The 22,619-nt window shown below is 27.8% G+C and overlaps 2 protein-coding genes across 11 annotated transcripts; one reads left to right on the forward strand and one right to left on the reverse strand.

The window, feature by feature from the left end:
- The first annotated feature begins 109 nt into the window (after positions 1–109).
- LOC122498945 (GATOR complex protein WDR59) lies at positions 110–17,015 on the forward strand. 5 transcript variants are annotated; one of them, XM_043606948.1, is made up of 20 exons: positions 110–459; positions 567–616; positions 2,731–2,866; positions 2,943–3,156; positions 3,237–3,370; positions 3,483–3,632; positions 3,880–4,039; positions 4,155–4,234; positions 4,367–4,433; positions 4,574–4,770; positions 4,847–5,110; positions 6,867–7,017; positions 9,708–9,901; positions 10,003–10,139; positions 10,254–10,463; positions 10,593–10,719; positions 11,292–11,321; positions 12,677–12,837; positions 13,030–13,283; positions 16,633–17,015. In XM_043606948.1, exons 1-20 carry the CDS (start codon positions 406–408, stop codon positions 16,770–16,772), a joined length of 2,910 nt encoding a protein of 969 aa, XP_043462883.1. In that variant the 5' UTR covers positions 110–405; the 3' UTR covers positions 16,773–17,015. The 5 variants fall into 5 exon arrangements, 4 of the variants coding, with proteins under 4 accessions (XP_043462883.1, XP_043462884.1, XP_043462885.1 ...); XM_043606949.1 differs by having other exon boundaries at positions 11,295–11,321; XM_043606950.1 differs by lacking the exon at positions 11,292–11,321.
- LOC122498946 (ATP synthase subunit e, mitochondrial-like) lies at positions 16,819–22,343 on the reverse strand. Of its 6 annotated transcripts, none has more exons than XR_006301278.1 (3): positions 20,705–20,920; positions 17,845–18,279; positions 16,819–17,168 (listed from the first exon to the last, which is right to left on the reverse strand). XR_006301278.1 is itself a non-coding variant. In XM_043606954.1 (3 exons), the coding sequence occupies exons 1-3, from the start codon at positions 22,141–22,143 to the stop codon at positions 17,017–17,019; spliced, it is 306 nt and encodes a 101-aa protein (XP_043462889.1). In that variant the 5' UTR covers positions 22,144–22,343; the 3' UTR covers positions 16,819–17,016. The 6 variants fall into 6 exon arrangements, 4 of the variants coding, with proteins under 4 accessions (XP_043462889.1, XP_043462887.1, XP_043462890.1 ...); XR_006301279.1 differs by having other exon boundaries at positions 17,845–18,081; positions 20,705–20,725; XM_043606954.1 differs by lacking the exon at positions 20,705–20,920 and adding an exon at positions 22,096–22,343 and having other exon boundaries at positions 17,845–17,950.
- Positions 22,344–22,619: the final 276 nt, after the last annotated feature.

Below are 22,619 nucleotides of genomic sequence, written 5' to 3' on the forward strand. Positions count from 1 at the left end.
AAACTGATTTGTCTCATTGAATTCAATGCATTGTTTGTCCTCCGGTAAATCAGCTGATGTCAGCCATATTGAATTTCCCCCACCCAACTTGGACTACCTTATAAGATCATTTTTGTAGCGCAAGCGCAGTTGCGTTTGGTGAGGGTACCTGGCAGCTCTGGAACCATTCTGGAACGTACGTCGCGAAGACGCGAAATTTGCACATACTTGCTAAGCTAAGTTGGTCTGAGTTGGTCGTCGCCGCCAGTCGCCGCAATGGTTGTGTTTGTAATTTGCATTCACATTTCACATATACTATAAAACCTGTAAAATCAAATCCAAAATACTCCAAAAAAGAAAAAGAGAAAAATGCATTCCTAACCTCTTTCAGTCTAGTTTTTAAATCGTATACCAAACACATAAATAATGTCAAAACGCTGGGGCAGCAATTATGTTGTCACAGAACATCGTGATTTGCAGGTGAAACTAACTTTTTAAATTCTTTGTAAAATTTACTTGTACATTGTTCTTCTCACATTGATGCAAGAATCCAAACATAGTGTCATTGTTATGCTTTTGTTTTCCAGGCTAATACCATGGCAGTTGATGCCACTGGTAACCATGTTTTACTGGCAGGGTATGTTACATTATATTTAACGGAACGGAGTGTCTATTTGGCCCGTCAGCGGGCCAAATAAGTTACTTTTATTATTTGGCCCGTCACCCCACTTCCATACATTTCAAGACGGGCCAAATAAAAAAAGTAGTTTATTTGGCCCGTCAGATAACAAATTAGCTGTAATTAATAACAATAGATTATTATTATTACTATTTTTACAAATATATTAATTTAATCACCAGGTACTACTTTTTACATGAATTTAACAGCTAATGTATATTTTAACCTCAAAATAAAGATGCAAATTATAAACATATTTAGTACATAATATTATAAATTATTATATTTAAAAATAATTTTTAAAAGTAAACAATAAAATTCTTTAAAATATAAATTATAATTCAATGAAATTTGACAAAATTTCCAATTAATTGGAAAGTTAATTTCATTTTTTAAAATTATTTACGGGAATGTAACTAAAAAAAATTTCAATTACTTTTCTTGAAAAGGCTAATTTTTATTCATAGTTAAATTAATATTTAAATACTTATTTCCTTTTTCAATAATTTCACTTTTTCTCACTTTAACTGTAATTATTATTCTAAAATTTAACTTTTTAAAAATATAAAAATTAAAATATTATTTTTACAATATAATGAAAATTTCCGAAGAATACAATTTTTACATTCTCATAAAAAATGAGAAAGTCTTGGATTTGTGCGATTTTTTTAAATTTAATTATTTCTTAAAATTTTGTTTAAATGAATTTTTTCAAAGGACTTTATAAAATTTTTTTTAAAGTTATAATTGCTGTGAAATTTTTAATATTTATAAAAATAATTTAATGTTTGAGAAGGATTTTATTTAAATTTTTTAAATCTTTCGTGAAATTGTATTGAAATAGTAGATATTTAAACTAATTGAGTTTTAGAGAATTTGATTATTTGCCAAAGTGACTCAGAATTCGTGAAATTTTCATAGAAAATAAAAAGTATTTTTTTTAAATCGAAATGTTGAAAAAACATTTCTATTTGGCCTTAAGAATGTGTCCACCAAATAACAGGAAAAAAAATTATTTTTTATAAAAGTTATTGCAAAATTAATTTTTTTGCAACTTTTTAAACAAAATTTAGTTTCTCCTAAATGAATGAACCGATTTAAATGAACCAAGCGGGAATATAAAGGTATACTTTCGTTTAGAATTAGAAAATTTTTAAAATTTATTTATTCATTTAGGAGAAATTAAATTTTGTTTAAAAAGTTGCAAAAAAATTAATTTTGCAATAACTTTTATAAAAAATAATTTTTTTTTCTGTTTTTTGGTGGACACATTCTTAAGGCCAAATAGAAATGTTTTTTCAACATTTCGATTTAAAAAAAATACTTTTTATTTTCTATGAAAATTTCACGAGTTCTGACCCCAAAATAATTTATTTTTTTTGTGAAAAATTCGTTTAAGTTTTTTTAAAAATAATTCAATCGTTTCAAAGAATTTTATTAAAATTTTTAAGAAGAATTTTCTTATTACATTACCTGTCAAATTCATGTAAAAAATAGTACCTGGTGATTAAATTAATATGTTTGTAAAAATAGTAATAATAATAATAATCTATTGTTATTAATTACAGCTAATTTGTTATCTGACGGGCCAAATAAACTACTTTTTTTATTCGAAAACGCTGTGGCTATTTCTTAAGAAAAATGGTTTATTTCGCCCGTCAGTAAAACTAAATGATTACTAATTAAAAATATTTGTAAATTTTTCTGTTTTTATTTTGAGGAGGAAGGAGTCATTCACCTTGGGTTGGAAATTTTTTTTATTATCAAAATATAATTGTGATATTTTTTGTTTTTTATTTAATTCTAAAAAAACCCAAGGTGGGTAACTCCTTCTTCCTCAAAATAAATATAAAAAGAGAAAAATTTACAAATATTTTTAATCAGTAATCATATATTTTTACTGACTGGCGAAATAGCCACTTCGTATATATTTAATAAAAAATAGTTTCATTCTTCTTTTTGTTTTTACAATCTTTTTAATTAATTATCTCAGAGAACTTAAAAGTGAGGTTAAGTTCTATTCAAGATTGTGCTGATTTTTGAATAAAAATAATAAAAATATCTGTTTCCAGTCGACGATGTTTTGCGGTTAAACAACTTGACGATGTGTCGGATACCCTGAAAAAATTCAATAGGCAAAGCAAATATGAAGTCAGTTCCGCTGAATGGAATCCTACTGCTTCAAATTGTCATCTTTGTGCCATATCAGTAAGCAGACTCCAAACATACAGCGTTCTTAATTGTAAATCTGTTTTCAATTATGTTAAAAGAGAAATTATTTCAGAGTAATACACGAGTTGAAATATTATCGTTTACTGGAGGCGCAGGATATGACTTACAAACTGTGCACAGTTTACGAGCACATACTCGCGTAGTTAGCGATTTGAATTGGCATCCTTCAGAACCTGAAATTCTAGCTTCTTGTAGTATTGATACCTTTATACATATTTGGGATATACGAGATCAGAGGAAACCGTGTCAATCTCTCTCGGCAGTTGGCAAGTTTCATTTTTCTTTTTTAATGAAAAGAAGCGAAATAAACATATTTTTATTAACTAATAAATTTGATAACTTCTAGCCGGAGCTTCTCAAGTGCAGTGGAATATATTGTCTCCTCATATGCTGGCAACTGCGCACGATGGTGACGTTAAAATATGGGATCAAAGGAAGGGAAATAGCCCTATTCAATATATAGCAGCTCACTTGACAAAAGTTTGTACTAGAATTATGTAGTTTCATTTATTTTCAACTCTTACAAATATATTTTATTCCTTTTATGTAAAAATATAAAATACAACTTTAATGTTTCAAATCTAATTTCTAGATTCATGGTTTGGATTGGTGTCCTTTTCAGCAAAATCAATTAGCAACTTCCAGTCAGGATTGTACTGTGAAAATATTTGATATAGGAAATCCTCGAAGAGCGGAAAGTGTTCTCACAACTAATTCCCCAGTTTGGAGAGCAAGATACACGGTATTGAAACACTGCTATTTTTTTATCTAATAGTAGATTGTGCTTTTCACCTTGCGAGGAAAGGTTTCTTCGTGAGTTTCGCATAACTTTAATTTAATGTCCAATTATATTCAATATAATAAGGAACGAGTGCTCTGTCAAAGATCAAGAGAAAATGAATGACATCATATGTCAAAGCAGGCGTTGGAGAAAATTATTTAAGTTACTATTTTTATTTGTTAATTTATATAATTGTCTTTGGTTTTAGCCATTTGGAGAAGGCCTTGTCACGATTGTCGTGCCGCAATTACGACGAGGCGAAAACAGTCTTCTCTTGTGGAATACCGCGAATCTCAGTTCTCCAATTTATACTTTCGTTGGACACACGGATGTTGTTTTAGAATTTCAATGGAGACAGCAAAAGTCTGGTATTTATACAAACTTTTTGCCATTCGTTATTAAAATGAATAAAATTTTTGTGTTTATTATAAACGGCAAATAGAAAGAGAAGATTACTCTAAAGAAATAATATTTGTTTAACAGAAAATAGTGATTACGAATTGATTACGTGGTCAAAGGATCAGTGCCTAAGGATATTTAAAATCGACCCTTTATTAAAAAAGGTATTTTAAAAAGTTTTATTTTCGAATAACGCATCACCCCTAACGCATTGTTGCACATACTGGCGCCATTTTTTCTGTTAATTTTTTTACTAACCCCTAAAATAGAAAATAAAACGTGAATATTTTTTTCAGTTGTGCGGGCATGATATAGAAGATGGAGCTTCAGTTTTTACTCAATATTCAGAAGACAGTAATTTAAGTAAGTTTTTTATCAACATAAATTAGAAATAATATAAATAATAACAATAAGAAGAAGAAGAAAACTAGAAAAAATGATTAAACATTAGTCGCTATGTAATTTATGGAACTTATTGAATTTTTTTTCAATAATTTTTTCAGGAACTCTACAAACAGTTCAACAACTTCATGAATCTCAAAATGAATCGGACTTAAATTATGTAACGAAAATTGATGGCTCTACGGTGAACCATGAATTAAATATTTCTGAGCAGGATAAAGAAGTGCCTTCGCCAACACAACCAAAAACACTCCAGCAAGAATTTTCTCTCATTAATATAAATATACCAAATATAGAGGTAATCTAAAAAGCTCTAAATAAGAATACTTTTACAAAAGTACCATTCAATAATATTCAAAAAATTAAATCTTCAGGTGAATGCAATGGATGCTGTGGAAAGAAGTTGTACAGTTACTGCGTGCAATAAAAATTATAATGTGATATTAAAAGTAAATTTTCCTGGAAATTATCCTTACAGTGCACAGCCAACATTTCAATTTTGTTCCGGAACGACGGTTGACAACACTATAAAAGTAAAGTTACTGAAAGTGTTGAAGCAAACTGCTCAGCAGCGTGTTAGAAAGAATCGTTCTTGTCTGGAGCCTTGTTTGCGACAACTTATTGCTACTTTAGATCAGGTAATAAATAGTTTCGAAAGGTAGGGGGACGCTTTTTCCAAAACAAATTCCTCAACGATATTTTTTCCCAAAAATTTATTTTTCCAAAATACACTCTTCCCAGTGGAATGGTATTTTCCCAAATATTTCCCAAAAAATTTTTTTTATAATTATTCTGTAATTTATTTATTATACTATTTTTCCAAAATATTTCCCAAATATGTTTCGAAAAAATAGTTCATTTTCGAAAACATGAAATTTAAATTTTGTTTTGCAACAAATTCGCCTGTATTTTTTGCAACGACATTCATTCGTGTATCAGTTCCATTAATTAAATCTCGGAAAGGAAAATATGCAACTTTGTCAACTGTTCACTGAGGAAACAATATATTTGAATCAAACATAACACAAGTCAACATGAAATTTGCGCCTGACATTTAAGATATTTTTTATGATAGATTTATCGACAGATATGAGGAAAAAAATTATATTTTATCAAAAAGTTTGCTTTTGTAGATAGGAGAACGTTTTTACCATATCTTTAAAAATTTCTGATTTTCTGAATGAAATGGTCAATCAAAAATCTGTAAAGTACGCAATAAAACGTACTTTACAGATTTTTGATTGACCATTTCATGAGTATTGCATGAGTATGGATGTGCAAAATAAATATATTTTTTAAATTTTATTAAAAAATGATGGCTTTGCAGCATTTCATTGGAAAGCGTCCCGTTTCAGGATTCCATGGCCAGACAACTAACGTCCTTAATTTTTGATCTGGAAAAAAAGGAAAATGTTGTCATTTCCTATACATCAACAGCTATCGACACTCGTAGGATTTATTTTATATTACTTACTTTTATTTTTATCAACAATTTTGTAAATTTTTTTTTTGTTGAAAATTGTCCCTTTTTTGTTCAATCACGCACCATTTTGCAAAAAATCAAAATATCGAAAAAATCCTACGTGTGTCGGTATCTATTGATGTATAGAAAATGACATTTTGGTTTTTTTCCAAATCAAAAATTGAGAACGTTAGTTGTCCGGCCATGGAACCCTAAAAAACAGACGCCTTCCAATAAAATGCTGCACAGCAGCCATTTTGTAATGGGATTTTTTTGAAAAAATATATTTATTTTGCATATCAATACTCCTGGAATAAAACGTACTTTACAGATTTTTAATTGACCATTTCATTGAGCCAAAAAAAATTCCTAAAAATATACCTAATTTTCGTGATGTCCCCGTTCTTAATATGTCTGCAACTACAACAAAAGCAAACTTTAAAAAGAATATGTATGGTAAATTTTTTCTTTATTTTAGTGAATAATAAATAGAAAAATCGCAAAATTTTTTCGTTTTTTTGTTGAGCTGTGTAATTATCTTTGTTATACAGTCAACCAAAAATTATTTTTGAATTAAACATAATAATAATTTTGATTCTATACATAATAAGTTTGATTCACTTATAAAATATGTTTAATTCAAACATATTTTTTTTGGTTGGCTATTTATTTTTAGATTAAGAAAAAATTTTTCGCAATGTTGGAAATCTTATTTTTGAAAAAGTGTACTGTTTGATACTACAAATTTTTAAATAAAAACATAAAATAATAAATAAATTTTTTTGAGAATACTGTCCATGTGAAAAGTTTATTTTGGGGAAAAAATCGTTGGGAAATCTGTTTTGGGAAAAGTGTCCTACAATCGTTTCGAAAATATTGAAATTATATTATACAATTTATTACATTTGTTGCAAAATCTATTATTTTTATAGATGTGCATTAAAGATGAACCAGAAAACAATCATTTGGGATATCATATGCAACACAACGCAAATTTTTTAAATTCCAGCAATATTTGCGCTAATTATCAAGATGCTTATATACCATTTCCAAGAACGTCTGGTGCAAAATTTTCCTGCGTTGGTGAGACAATTTTTTGATCAACAAAAATATTTTTGAATTTTTGTAATGATTATACAGTAGGGTGGTCCAAAAAACAAAAAGTCAGAATTTTTTTGCTCTCACCCCCCAGGATTGAAGTTTGTAGGAAAAAAAATACCCCTGTTTTTTACTTCACAATAAAATAATATTAACCCGTGCCTCAAAGCTCCTCAAATTTCTTATGTATTTTAAATGAGAAAAAAACCATTTTTCGTAAATTTAATATAAAATCTAAAGAAAATTTTTTTTTCACTCGGTTCAGGATGTTTTTTTTCTAGAGTGTTTAAGGAATAAAATCCTTTTACATATTTAACAAATTTTTTATTTTCTATATTTTTTTTTATTTTTGAAAAATTCTCAAAAAAGCAAAAAACGGTAATTTATTATTTTTTATTCGTTATTATAATTTTTTCTCATTGATTGTAATATAATTGGTTTTATGAATTTAATATTTAATAGATTCATAAAAGCCAATTGAATTACAATAGATGAGAAAAAATGATAATAAGTAATAAAAAATAATATATTACCGTTTTTTTGTTTTTGGAGAATTTTTCAAAGCTAAAAAAAATAAAAAATTTGTTAAATATGTAAAAGGATTTTATCCCTTAAACACTCTAGAAGAAAAACATCCTTAACCGAGTGAAAAAAAAATTTGGTCTAGATTTTATATTAAATTTACGAAAAATGGTTTTTTTCTCATTTAAAATACATAAGACATTTGAGGGGCTTTGAGGCACGGGTTAATATTATTTTATTGTGAAGAAAAAAAACAGGGGTATTTTTTTCCTACAAACTTCAATTCCGGGGGGTGAGAGCAAAAAAATTCCGACTTTTTTTTCTTAATGTATTTTTGGACCACCCTATTATACAGGGTACACAGTGCACTTATGATAAAGGGTGTTTTCAAGAATGAAGAAACAGAAGAATACATGCTTGCGCTCATAATGTACTCGAAACGACCCAAAATCTCAGAAAGTAGCAAAGTAGAAAATTGACGGCTACATTTTGATTTATGTTGATATGCGACGTTTATTGGTCATAGCGTTGTCAAGGAAATACTACAAAATTATTGAAAAAACGTTTTTTCTCCCAAGTTCTACATTATTTTCTTGACCTAGATAAAATAAAGAAATTCTAATTCTAATTCTAATTCTAGATAGCTAAAAAATGATATTGGTATACCTACTAGTGTATTTTAACTGTCTGATTACAGAAAATATAGTTAATGGGAGACTTTGACTACATTTTTAACTATATATCAAGAAAATGATTTAAATCTTCCACAAAATTATTTTTATAGTAATTTTTAGAGAGGAAATCAATGGTCAGAAAATAAAATCTGTCAGCATATATTGAGAAAAAATCGTTGGGAAGTCTGTTTTGGGAAGAGTGTCCTAGAATCATTCTGACCCTTTTTCAATTTATATGTTTCTTAAAAATTAATATATTAAAATCCATCCGAAATTTCGTAGAAAATATATTTTGTGTCTAAAAAAATTACCGAATGAAAAAATTGATTTTTATCATTTTTGAAGTATTTTTTTTTGAAAAAAACATTGTTTTTAGGTTGAAAATACCATTATCATAAAAAAATACCATTATCATAATTTTCTTATACTTCATATATTTTTTATTTTAAAAAATTATGATTTGAAATTAGTTAGAAAAATAAATAAGTGAATTTCCATATTAAAAAATTATACATCATTGGTATTTTTTTAGCATTTTTTATTTTAATCATAAACGGGTTTAAATAAATAAACCCTTTCGTACAGAAGTACTTAATACTAATGGTACACAGTGCCTACAAATAACCAATTAGGTGAGTTATATAATGATAGGTTTGGTTATAATGTTAATTTAATTATTATATAAAAACTGTCGCAAATTGGAAATAAACCTTAATAACGAATTATCAAAAAAATTGATTGAATCACTCACAGCATTTTCAACCTAAAAACAATGTTTGTTTTTCGAAAAATTGCAAAAATCAATTTTTTCATTCGGTAATTTTTTTGGAGATACAAAAACATATTTTCTACAAAATCCCGGATGGATTTTAAAATCTATCAATATTTAAGAAAAATATAAATCCAAAAAGAATTATTTTGTGACCTTTCACAAATTACTATAAAAATAATATTGTGAAAGATTTAAATCATTTTCTCGATATAGTTAAAAATGTAGTCAAAGTCTCCCCTTAAGAAAGGTTTAAAAAAAATTTTCTTTTAACTCTAAATTATTTGACCTAAAATGCTTTGGCGGTATGTCAAAGTTGTAAGCAATAAGTAGAGGAACGAATTTCCAAATTTGTAGAGGAACAAAATTGGTTCTTCTACTTATTGCTTACTATATTAGACATACCATACTTATATTTCTTTTTCATTTATGTTGGTGTGCCAAATGAGTTTTTAACATTCATTACACCTCATTTTCTTTAACTAAATAATTACCATGTAATAAAATTACTTTTTACAATATTTGATATAATTTACAAAATATTAAAATTTTATTTAACAGTTTTTTGATACCTACTCAGAATTCTCCTTTGACAAGTGTACAATTTGTGATAATGTCAGGGAAAATGAAATTGAGATTTTTGTGGTTATAATAATTTTCGTATTATCTATATATATTTATGTGACATTTTATTCAAGTTTTCTTTGTAGGCATTCTTGTTTGTTTTGGACGAACGCACTATGCGAGGAGAAGCTCCATGAAACCGGAAGGTGCAACGCCCAGAGCATTGGCTGCTTTAGGATCAAGTGTACGCAATAATGGAAATTTTATGCAAATGTATCCTTCTTCCTATGGCCAGTCTAATGATAATATTTCAATAAGCTCCTACTATTTTCACGATAGGGTAAGAAAAAATGTTTCTTTTATGCAAAATTTTAATCAAAATTTCATATTTACGTATATAATTTTCCTTTCTTTTCATTATTAAAAAAAACTTTGAAACAGAATATTTCAAGAAGAGGCCTGCAAAATTCCAGCAAATTTCAAAGTAAACTTTGTCATAAAAATTATCATTCCATGGTAACAATTTATGATGCTTCTTCACTGTTTTTTGTCAATAAAGAACTTGCCGAGAAATATATGTGAGTTTATTAAAGATTTAATTACAAGATTTAGAATTAATCTTTTCCAAATAATAATGCAAACTTGTAAAAGTTGATGGGTATATTTTTCAATTAGTCTTGTATTTATTTTAGGATAAATACGACAGATATCTCAGCAATGTGTCACTATAATGCAAATGTAGCAGCGTCTTTGGAAAGACCAGATTTAGTGCAAGCTTGGTATTTAGCGGCTTTAGTGATTTCTCAACCTCTAACTCATTCCACTCCAAGCACATCTCAACCTTCAGATATTGAAGTAACCTGGCCTCTACATCCATTTGGTCAAAATTTAATTCATTCCTTGTGAGTATTTCAAAAAGAAATATTTCAAATTTACACTTTAGAATTATAAAAATTGTAAAAAATTAAATACAAATATTTTGAAGCAAATTAAAAATGAAAGAAATAGAAAAAATTTTTGGTTACTTGCAGAATTCAACATTATGCTCTACAATCTGACATACAGATGGCCGGAATGCTGAGTTGTGCATTTAGCTATCGATCGGAAAATGCAGATTTAAATCAAGGACGAATGATCAGTAAATCTGTGAACGTCAGTGTAAGTATTTTGAAAAATTCAATTTTCATATTGCAAACTCTCAAGATTTTCGCAAACTTTGCTGCATGCACTTTCTTTTATTTCTAAAACTTAACTTTTATTTTTAAAAAATGGCGTTTTAACAGGCTTTTTTCGATCATTGAATTACATACCTAAAATGACCATACATTTTTTAAATACAAAATAACACACTCAAAACTCATTCATCCATATATATGCTCGTTCTTTATTCGTAATTTTCAATTCCATTTTACTACAGTAACATACTCATTGAACTGCATTTATGTTCTTTCAAATCATACGTCTATTAATTCCCCAAAAAGAATTACAGAATATAAATTTCTTATTTTTTCGTCAACAAGTTTTTAGAAATGCGGAAATAGAAAGTTAGGACGTAAGTAATTTAAAAAATATTGACGATTAGAATTTTGTTTTTATTTTTTATTGAAAAAATTATTTATTAGTAAATATTTATTAGCAAAAAGAAAACACAAACTCAGATTATTTTACGAATCATGTGGAAAGACACATTACATGTACACTGACAAAAAATTTTATTATCTTTGTTGTAGAAGTTTTTCACGGGAAAGCGGTGGTCGAAGGTAAGACGCGGTTCACTTTTCAATAAAATTTTCTATATTTTAAAATTTGCAAAGAACTTGGAAAAATAATTTTTATTACATTATATATTTATATTAAGGGGGAGTGACACCTTTGAGGTGCCTTCTGAACCTGTTTTTCATGAATTTTTTTAAGACACAGGAATAAAGTAAACAAAATTTGGTTTCGATGACTTTGTTTAGTAACTTTTTAAGTTTACGAAAATATATTTATACTTAAAAAGAGTTTCAATTTGTTGCCTATAGAGGGCGCCGAAGTTGATCTCGTTTCTATGCAGGGCAATATTCTGGTTAGACCGTTTAATCGAAAACAAAAATTCAAAGTTTTTCTGAATCTGTGATAGATTTAGCTTTCGAGTACGTAGGATATTTTAAAAATATTAATTTTTGTGTATTTGGCAGCTGTTTGATGAAAAAAGTCGATTTTCAGGGCGAAATTTTTTCAAAATATATCTATTGCCAAAAAAACAAACAAACCAAAAAAAAATCCGCTACGTACTCGAAAGCATTAGTAAATAACGAACAAAAAAAAACTTTGGAAGTCAATTCGATCAAAACTGTTTTGGCTAGACTGCCCACCGTTTTGAAAAATGTCATTTTTGACATTTGATGTATGTAATGTGAAAACATGAAAAATGAAACTACTGTTAATCTAAGACGCCTGCACCATATAAGTGACTTTCTACATTAATATTTCCTTCATTTCCATCCTTTAAAGCAATTTGAAGCTGTCTTCAGTATTCTTGAGCTGCTACGATAAAAGAAAAAATATCCAATGGCACTAAAAAGAACTCGAAGCGCTCTTGGACACCTTTTACAGATATCGATTTTTTTCACATAAAATAACTTCGAAATTACTTCTCATGACATAATTCCTATTCTACACCTCATAAAGTATCGTTTAAGTAAAAAAAAATAAAATTAATTTTTTTCGGGTCAAAGGTGTCACTCTCCCTTAAATTGAAAAAAGTTAAAATTAAAAATATTTAATTACTGATATATATATATATATATATATATATATATATATATATATATATATATATATATTGAGATGTGAACCATCAAGTATGAGAAAACTTTTGTGTTCAATTTACACTTCAATGTTGCTACGTACAAAAAATAACTTTGCTTAATTTTTATTCTTTTAATAATTTACATTTGTTTCTTTCACCAATAAAATACTTTTTCTATTTTATTCTGACTGATGAAATGTGTTTTTAAAAAATAAGCTTTTTGTGAAAATCGTGCAATATTAGTTGGTAAAAACTGTTGGAATTTCGAGTTTTTAATAATTAGCAAAAAAAATTTCTTTTTAAGATGAAGATTTATTTCAGCCTGGTGGATCTCCATATCACACGATACATCCAGCAGATACAAGTCTAGAAGGATGGAATTTTCAAAATTTGAAACAAAACCGATCGAATTCTTGGTCCGAGACTCTAGATGATCTTAAAGTTATTCAAGATGCATTCGGAGAATGCGGTCGCAACGTTAGGTACCTAATACTTGGGCTTAGTTTTTAATTATTTAATTTATAATTTTCCTCTTTTTGAATTTATTATTAAAAATATATACTATTATAAATTAGGTACAATTTATAGAAATTCGTTTTTATTTTTTAATATCATTTTACAAATTATTGCATTTATTTATTATTTATTTGGTAAATACTGCTTTTCTTTTCTAGATTAATTGATGAAAAAAATATTGCTCTCTATGATGGATATAAAAAAGCTTATGCAGAAGTTTTGCATAGATGGAAACTTTTAGATGCAAGAGCTCAAGTATTGAAGCACGTTAGCACATCTCAGACGGATATAAACAAAAGTATTGAATATCAAAGTGAATGCTCGTCATGCGGGAAGACAGGCAAGGGTCCCCAGTGCAGTAATTGCAAACGCTTAACTTTTCAATGTGCAATTTGCCACATCTCTGTCAGAGGTAATGAAAATTTTAACTTTTTTATTCAATCACCAAGTAAGATATTTTATTTTTATTTATTTATGAAAATATAAGCAGCCTCTCCGAATTACTTGATACTTGTTAATTAATACATATTACATTTATTTGCATAAAGTTTCAGAAAATCAACTTTTTGAGCCACAACAATTTTTTATTTATAAGATACAATTGCTCAAAATTTTTAAATTTTATATATGTACAGGGCCGAATTTAGGACACGAGAGGCCCTACGGCACTTAAGCGCGATGGGGCCCTTTTACCCGTGAGCAAAATTACCACAATCTTAAACAGTGTCCATTGCAAAACGGACAAACCCTACGGCACTTAAGCGCGATGGGGCCCTCTTACCCGTGAGCAAAATTACCACAATCTTAAACAGTGTCCATTGCAAAACGTAAACTATGCATATATTTGAATCAGTTTCTGCCAGTTTAGTGGCGATGCTTACCACCAGCTTAGTACTAAGCCTATTGGTTAGCCGTAGTCCAAGCCTATCCTCGACAATTAGTGCTGGCGCAGTACAGAATTTTTGTTTCCTCAAAGTTTAGACATTTTTTACAATGCTCTTTGCCAACATTTAATTTAAATTTTACTGATACTTTGGTACTTATTAAAATCTTATTAATCTTCTTATTATAGCCGACACTGATTTTTGGTGCGGCAAATGTAGAAGTTGTTTCTGATAGGTTTTTTTACACTGATTAGCCATCCGTAAATTAAAATTAGCCATCAGCTCTGGTTTTCGAGGAAAACGGGGTTAAAAGGTCAAAACGAAAGGTTGTTTTAATATTTTAATTTTGGTGGCCTGTAATATTATGAATAAGAAATTATTTGAAAATTATCGCTAGTAAAATTCAATGATTAAAATTTTAGTTTAATTATTTTATTTCAATTTATTATTTCTAAGGTATCCCTACTTTTTTCTCATCTTTAATTCAATAATTGTAAATCTGAAGAATTAAAACTTTACTGCATATGCGCGTCGTTAGCATACCGTCAAATAGGGTAACTTCGGACGGTTTTCGATGTTTTTTATTAATATTTTTTATAATATAATATCTGGAAGTTTGACGTTCAGAATATATCATCCTTAGGGTCTTGTGTGTTGATATTTCTAGTTAACATTTTTTTATTTACCTCTGTTATTTTCTGTGAAGTAAAAAACAAGTGTCCGGAGTTAGCCTTCAAAGTGGGGTAACTTCGGACACCGTATAATTTTTTGTGTAATTTAAAATTATTTTGGATAATTATATTATTTACGTATTTTTGTTTTAAATTTTCGAATTTAGGTTATTGAAATTAGTGTTAATTTTATGTCAAGACATAGTAGATTAAATTTTAAAAAAGAAATAGCTTTTACCTTACATATGTTCGCTTATAAAAATAAGTTTTTTCATAAAGTTCAATAACTTCCTAAAATCTCTTCTGACTAAATTAATTTTTTTCTTAAATTTTTTGATTATTTTTATTTCTCAACTGTCATATAATGTTCCTTGAATGTTTGGTAAAGCAATAGAAATTGGAAATCCTTATAAAAATTTTTAGGTAGAATGGAAATACAAAATATTTACAGAAATATACGATTGTCCGAAGTTAGCCTCCTGTCCGGAGTTAGCCTATTTGACGGTAGTGGTTAGAGCGTTAATCAAAAGTCCATGGGTCGTTAGTTCCATTCCCCTCGTGCGCAATTTTGTTTACTTTTAAAGGTTTGCGTTATTTATAGATTTCAATTATTAATTGTACTAAAATTTGAAAATCTAATATGCACTCTTCTCTAATATGTTTATTTTCAGCTTAGAGGATGAAATTTAAATAATTCTTTATGCTTTGTTTGACGTTGGTTCATACTGGCGTGATACAAGTTGGCAACGTTGAATACACCGAATTTAAGAAAAAAATATTTCTGGTAGGAATTTTTTGGAAATATAGAGGAAAATACCGTGCAGGGGGCTCATCTTGGTATTTAGCATAATTTTTATAAATAATTGTTAAAAAAATGGTTTAAACATTCGGTTTTCAGCAAAAAAGGGCTTTCATAGAATACACTATACGTTGTTTGAATACGATATTTCGAGGTAAAATTTATTCGGAATGATAGAGAATAGTATTCTGCAGGGGGGTTATCTCCATTTTGACAATAATTTGGCGAAAAAGTGATTTTAAGAAAAAAATAATGTGGAGTAATTTTTTTAGTTCAGTCGCGGCCACTAGCTCGAATTGTCGCCACCTTCTGGACCACCGACACATAGCTCCACACATAGCTAGCCGCCATATTGTCTATCATTCCCGACAAAAATGCAACTTCTATAACTTTGATTTTCAATATTTTTTTCAAAAATTACTTGTAAATATAAACTCGTTTATCCTTAATTGTTTAGAAGATATAATTTTGTTGTATATTATATTTATAAAAAAAAATTGTTGTAGCTCAAAAAGTTAATTTTCTGAAACTTTATGCAAGTTCAAGTAATTTGGTGAGGCTGCTCCGAAACCATTTAATTTTAAGTTGGAGTCGCACACTTAAATACTTTTTGATTATTAAAGATAAAAAATAAAATTAATTTCAAAATGTTTATTCAATAGTACATTGTACAACTAGTGGCGAAAGTGTGATTTTTCGAGAGCGAAGTTCGCGGCTCGAGCGTAGAGAGAGCAGCAATCACTCGAGAAAAATCATTCTTTCACCACGTGTTGTGTACTACGTTTTCTCCAATGCCTTGCGAGGAAAGGTTTCTTCGTGAGTTTCGTATAATTTTAATTTAACGTGTGCTTATGTTTAATATAATAAAAGACGAATGTTTTGAGTGGGGAAGAAGTTAGATACAAAATATATCTCGGTCAAAGAACAAGAAAAAAGAATTAGGTCATGATTTACTTTCGCCACGCTGAATTTACTTTCGCCACGCTCTTCAGAACAGTTGAGAAAAGTTCTACTTTCGCCACACTTTTCTACCAAGAAAAGTACTCCTTTCAGAGCAAGCGTTGGAGAAAGTGTTTTTTTAATTGGAAATTAATTTTACAATATTAGAAAGTTTTTTAGTTTTAATTGCTAATAATTTGAAAAAATTGTTTCTTTTGGGTTGCATATATTTTTATTCTAGTTTCCACTTAAATTTGTTCGACATTTAAATTTTCAATTGTGCGTATATCTGTTAAGTTAATTATTTATTCAAAATTTTATTCTTCTCAACAATCGAAAAACAATTTTCTTACAATTATTGATTGAGATAAAAAAATGTTTTCAATAGTTTTAATAATTTTGTTTTTTAAATATTCTCATCGTATTTTTAATAATAATTATGAGCAATTTTGAAATTTATTTTTTTAGGCCCTAGCAATTTCTGTATAGTTTGTGGCCATGGTGGTCACACACAACATTTGGCTGCATGGTTTACAAACGAGACATTGTGTCCAACCGGATGCGGCTGTTGTTGTCTACAGGAAAGTATTATTCTTCTGAAAATGTAAATAAATTTAGGGAGAAATTGTAAATACGTTATACTTTGTTAAATAGTTAAATACAAAAATCCGTTATTTATTGTTTTTTTGACAAAATGCTTGGAACAATTATTTTTTGAATATAACTTTGAATTCAAGAGTTTTGCACTTTCTTTTCGACTGAAAAGGTGACTGTTTGAATAGAAGAATGTATTTTGGATTATTTCAATACGCGGTATGTATTAGCTTTGAAAATAGATTCATTAATAGATAGCTATTTGTCCTGTGAAGTATTTTCTATTTCAGGTTTCTTGATCAATTTTGATTCGGTTTCCGCTATAGAATCATCACTATTTTCAGAAGGAAATACTTTTTCGAATCTAACGCGTAAACCAGTTAAAGCTTCAGCAAGTTCTCGTGCAGTCTCTAAGGGAAAAAATTTCTTTTGTTATTTTGAAAGTTTCAGTAGATATAAGCATTAAGGGGGAAGTCTACTGTGACAAGAGAAAAAACAGGCAAATTTTTGTGGATTTTTTTTCTAACAAAATATGACTGGTACATTAAATTAAATTAAACCGTCATCTTTATTATATATTCAACTATTTGTAAAAAAAAATTTAATACGAAATATTCAAAATTGCCGTCGTGGCACTCCTTCAAGCGCAAATCCGTCCTTTTTTAGGTGCACAAACGGTGTACATGACATCTCACGTCTGGGTGATCTAAAATGATCTAAAACAAAAAACAAAATATGGTTGTCATCTACATAGTATTGACTCTCGTCTGACGAAAGATTTTGTCGATTAAAAATTTTGGCGCCGAAAAAAAAATTCTTGAAATTTTTTCAATTTTTTTCTTTTACATTTGATTTTATTATTGTTTATAACAATTAAACAAAGAAAGATATCGACAAAATTCTTCGTCAGACGAGAGTCAATACTATGTAGATGACAACCATATTTTGTTTTAGATCACCCAGACGTGAGATTTCATGTACACCGTTTGTGCACCCAAAAAAAGACGGAATTGCGCTTGAAGGAGTGCCACAAAGGCACAGTAGACTTCCCCCTTAAATACAACAATTAGACTTAGAATTTTGTACCCTGATTTCTCAGATTTTCCTCTCGAGCAAATTCTTCTTTTTTTAATAGAATCCTCTGCTTTTCCTCCTCACGAAATATGGCTGCTTCAATTGAATATTCCTTGTGCTTTACAATTCCGTGATAAATACCGGCAATTAAAAAAACCCATCGCGCTAACTGAGAATTTTTCAAAAAGTATTTATCCCAACAAAAACATCATTGATGCAAAAAGTTCCGCCAAGTAAAAGATTTTGTGACTGTCCAAACAATTAGTGAAATAAAAGTTTACCAAGTAAAATTTATAATTAAAATTTTAATAAATTGATTGATTTTAAATATTTTCTTTCCTACACAACTCGAAGTACATATTTATTGCAGTTGAAAAAAACAACCCGGGCTTAGCTGTTGTTATTGTACATTGCGGCTTAATTACATTTCCGAATTCAGTCAATGTTCTTCATTGCATTTTGAATTGTAACAAATAAAATTTAACTTCATAATTAACATTCACAAAAAACGATATCTACACGGAGAAAATTCATTCCTGAAATTTTACTGAATTTAGTTCGGTAAAACTGGGATGAAGTGTCAAAACAGTAATTTTTCAAGAACTAGACTGTAAAAGAAATTGCATTGAAAAATAATGTAAAAATCATAAAGCTCACGATACATGTTCGGTAAAACTTGAAGAACAAAAATAAAAAATAATGTTACTTGAGTAGATCTATATTAATACTGCCGTAACTCTCAATTTACCTACTTTAATCACTACCTAAACCCCCTACAATTGTTTACGAACAAATACTAATTGATACACCTGCCTACAGTACATTCTAAACGCATACACTAATACATACATCGCACGCTTTACATTATTGCTTCAGAAAGTTTCAACTGTCCTTATATATTAATCTCAATTTTATTTCACCGCTTGTGAGAAAGATTCAAATTAATAAACTATCGTTGTACAAAATTAAAAATTATTTATATTAATGAATCATTTCTAACTATATTCAAGGTCAATTTATGAAATATTTTTAAATTATGTTTTTATTATTATAAAGAAAAATGTTTAAATTTGTATTTAATGGAATAAAACAATAATTTATGAAAATCCTTATTATTCTCAAATTTTTGTGTTTAAAATTAAAAATATACATATTAAAAGTGCAAGTTGGAAATTATTAAATTAATTAATAGAAAATTAATCTTTCTGAAATATTAAATAATAATTGTGAGGTATTAAAAAGCAAAAAGGAAATAAGCAAGTAAGCAAATAAGGAATAAAGTAAGCAAGAAGGAAATAAGCAAGTAAGAAAGTAAGTAAGCAAGGAGGAAATAAGCAAGTAAGCAAAGTAAGCAAGCAAGCATATAAGGAAGTAAGTAAGCAAAAAGGAAACAAGCAAGTAAGCAAGAAGGAAATTAGGAAGTAAGCAAATAAGTAGGTAAGCAAGTAAGCAAAGTAAGCAAGAAAGAAATAAGTAAGTAAGTATGCAAATAAGAAAGTAAGCTAATAAGCAACCAAGTTATTTCCTTTTTGCTTACTTGCTTACCTACTTATTTACTTACATACTTACTTATATGTTTAATTGCTTACTTATTTACTTCCTTTTTGCTTACTTACTTATGTTTACTTGCTTACTTACTTGCTTTCTTGATTGCTTGCTTACTTACTTACTATTATTCATATTTAATTAAAATGAATAAATTATATGTTTAAAAAATAAGTATGTTATTGCCATTTTATATTTTCTTTTTACATGATTTAAAAGCATTTATTACATATTTGTCAATTAATAAGTGTTTAAAATAATTAATTAATGGAATTTTAATTTAAATAATAATAAAATGATTATTAATTAAGTATAAATAAGTTGGAAAAATCAACTATTAGTGTGAAAGTCTTTCATTTGACTGCGGGACACTTGAAATAAAGTATTTCAATCCAGAAAACTAAAACTTTAGGCATGTCAAGGAAGTTTTACCGAACTATTCCTGAAAACTAACACTTTGGGCAAGTCAAGAAAGTTTTACCGAACTATTCCTAAAACGTTAGTGCCCATCAAGGAGGTATTTATTTAATTTACATTAAACGTTCAGTTTCAATTTTTTTTAAACTTTTACAGTACTAGTTCTTAAGGAATAAAGATATCACATTAGATTTTAAATATTGTTACCAAAAAAATAATATAAAAATTATTAAAAATTACGATTATGCTACTATATCCCAACTTTATTGAAAAATTCGGTAAAATGTAGGGAACAAATTTTCTCCGTGTAAATTTATAAAGGAAATGAAGTTTTAACCCGTCAGCGGTCGCGCCGTGAGAAAAAGTCTCACGCAACACTACTCGACCTATAGGGCGCTCTTAGAGTGCAAGTGAGACACTAAAAAAGGCGCGACTGCTGACGGGTTAAGAAGAAAAAGGATAATTTTGTTCAAAAAATTTATTCACACTGAAAAAGGTTAGAATTTGATAATTCCTTGTTACTCTAACTAACCGACATTAGATATTTCTCGTATACGGTAAGCAGATTTTGTATTAAATTTAATTATTTTATATAAGAACATTTATATAATAAATAAATAATAATATATTATTAATTTGTAATGAAAAAAACTTATTTATTCTACCGCCAATACAAAATCTGCTTACCGTATACGAGAAATATCTAATGTCGGTTAGTTAGAGTAACAAGGAATTATCAAATTCTAACCTTTTTCAGTGTGAATAAATTTTTTGAACAAAATTATCCTTTTTCTTCTTAAAACTTCATTTCCTTTATAAATTTAGCTTTGTTTTACTTTGAAAATTCATTTCTATTATCTACATTTACTTTAAAATAGTGTTATATTAAGAAAAATGCTTTAAAAGTCACCTCGTATACAAGCATCTATACACTTCTCATTACGGAAAAGGCTCGTATGAGAGTTTTCTCATATTTCTCATACGAGCTACCGAGCTCGTATACGAACTCCGCGGTCAGTGTATCGAATATGTACTTCGAGTTGTGTAGGAAAGAAAATATTTAAAATCAATCAATTTATTAAAATTTTAATTATAAATTTTACTTGGTAAACTTTTATTTCACTAATTGTTTGGACAGTCACAAAATCTTTTACTTGGCGGAACTTTTTGCATCAAAGATGTTTTTGTTGGGATTTTAAAACTTTTTGCGTCATTTCAACTTTTTAATAAATGAAATAATTAATTGTAAAAATATTGTGGTTGTTGATCTAATAATTTAAAATAAAATACAATTAAGTTTTAAATAAGAATTTATTTAAGATATGATTCTTTACAGAAATTTTTACATAATAAAAAAATGAAAAAAGAATAGAGAAGAAAATTGATGATTTGATTGAACTAAAAAATTTTTTTTAAACATAAATTAAAAATTAAAAAATAATGTATTACAGTTTTTAAAATAAATTTCAAGCTTTCAATCCATGATAATATTTCAAAATATTTTATAAATCTGTTAAGTAGTTTAGTCTCTACGTTTGTCTAAATGTCAAAAAATCCAATTTTTTTAAGAAAAACTAAAATCTTTCAAAAAATACTTAATGTATTGAAATTTCATGCAATATATATAGAGATTTTAACCCAATCAATAATATATTCTAGAATATTTTACATATCCATTTAGAATTTTAATCTCTGCGTTCGTCTAAATGTCAAAAAATTCAATTTTTTTGAGAAAAATCAAAATTTTTAAAAAAATATGGAGTGTATTAAAATTTCCTGGAATATATATCGAGATTTTAACCCAATCAATAATATTCTAAAATATTTCACATAACCGTTTAGAAGTTTAGTCTCTGCGTTTGTCTAAATGTCAAAAAATTCAATTTTTTTGAGAAAAATCAAAAATTTAAAAAAAATTCCAAGTATATTAAAATTTTCTGAAATGTATATCTAGATTTTAACCTAATTAATAATATTCTAGAGTATTTCAGAAATCCATTTAAGAGTTTACGCTCCACGTCTAAATCTCAAAATATCGTTATTTTTTCGGTTTTCCTATCCTAAATTCTATAAAACTATATAAAATATTAAATAAACTTAACTTTCCTTTTTGATTCTTTATCCAACGAAAAAAGAATGAGCCAAATCGGTTAAGATTTACTCGAGTTATTCAATTTTATCGAAAAACTGCCGATATTTCGAGAATATATATTCGCGGTTTTTGCTTTTTACTTGGCGGCGATTCTCTACCACGAATCTTGATTACAAATTAAATTTTCTCATATTCTATATTTTCCATACCTTTATCAATGGGCTGACATTTAGTGGCGGAATGTCTAAAGGTTTCATTTTTATCACTTATTATTATTATGATCAAATTAGAAAACATTCATCATGTTGATAAAAAAAGGTTATACCGATATTCATCTATTTGAAAAAAATTAAAAATCATTATTATTAAAATTGGCAAAATTAAGTATCTGCGCGCAAGCTAGTGGGAATATTGTCATGCGCTAATGATATTTCTAAACAATTTGGATTAGTTTTAATGTAAGTAATTTTTAAATAAATAATTATTATAACATTACTAAACAACTCATTAAAATTAAATCTTCAATTTATATTATTTTAAACTTTCAATAGTGTATTAGGTATATAAAAAAATTTTTTTTAACATATTTCGAGGTTACTATTTACAAATCTGACGCAGGCTTTCTAAATTCCAATATGGCAATCAATCTTTTGAAAACTTGACCATAAAAAATAATAATTTCATTTAAATTTGACGTAACTGTTGAAGAAAACTCTTTAAAAGTAAAAACGTT

Source organism: Leptopilina heterotoma, unplaced genomic scaffold (assembly GCF_015476425.1).
Source record: "Leptopilina heterotoma isolate Lh14 unplaced genomic scaffold, ASM1547642v1 Lhet_162, whole genome shotgun sequence".
Lineage (NCBI taxonomy): Eukaryota > Metazoa > Arthropoda > Insecta > Hymenoptera > Figitidae > Leptopilina > Leptopilina heterotoma.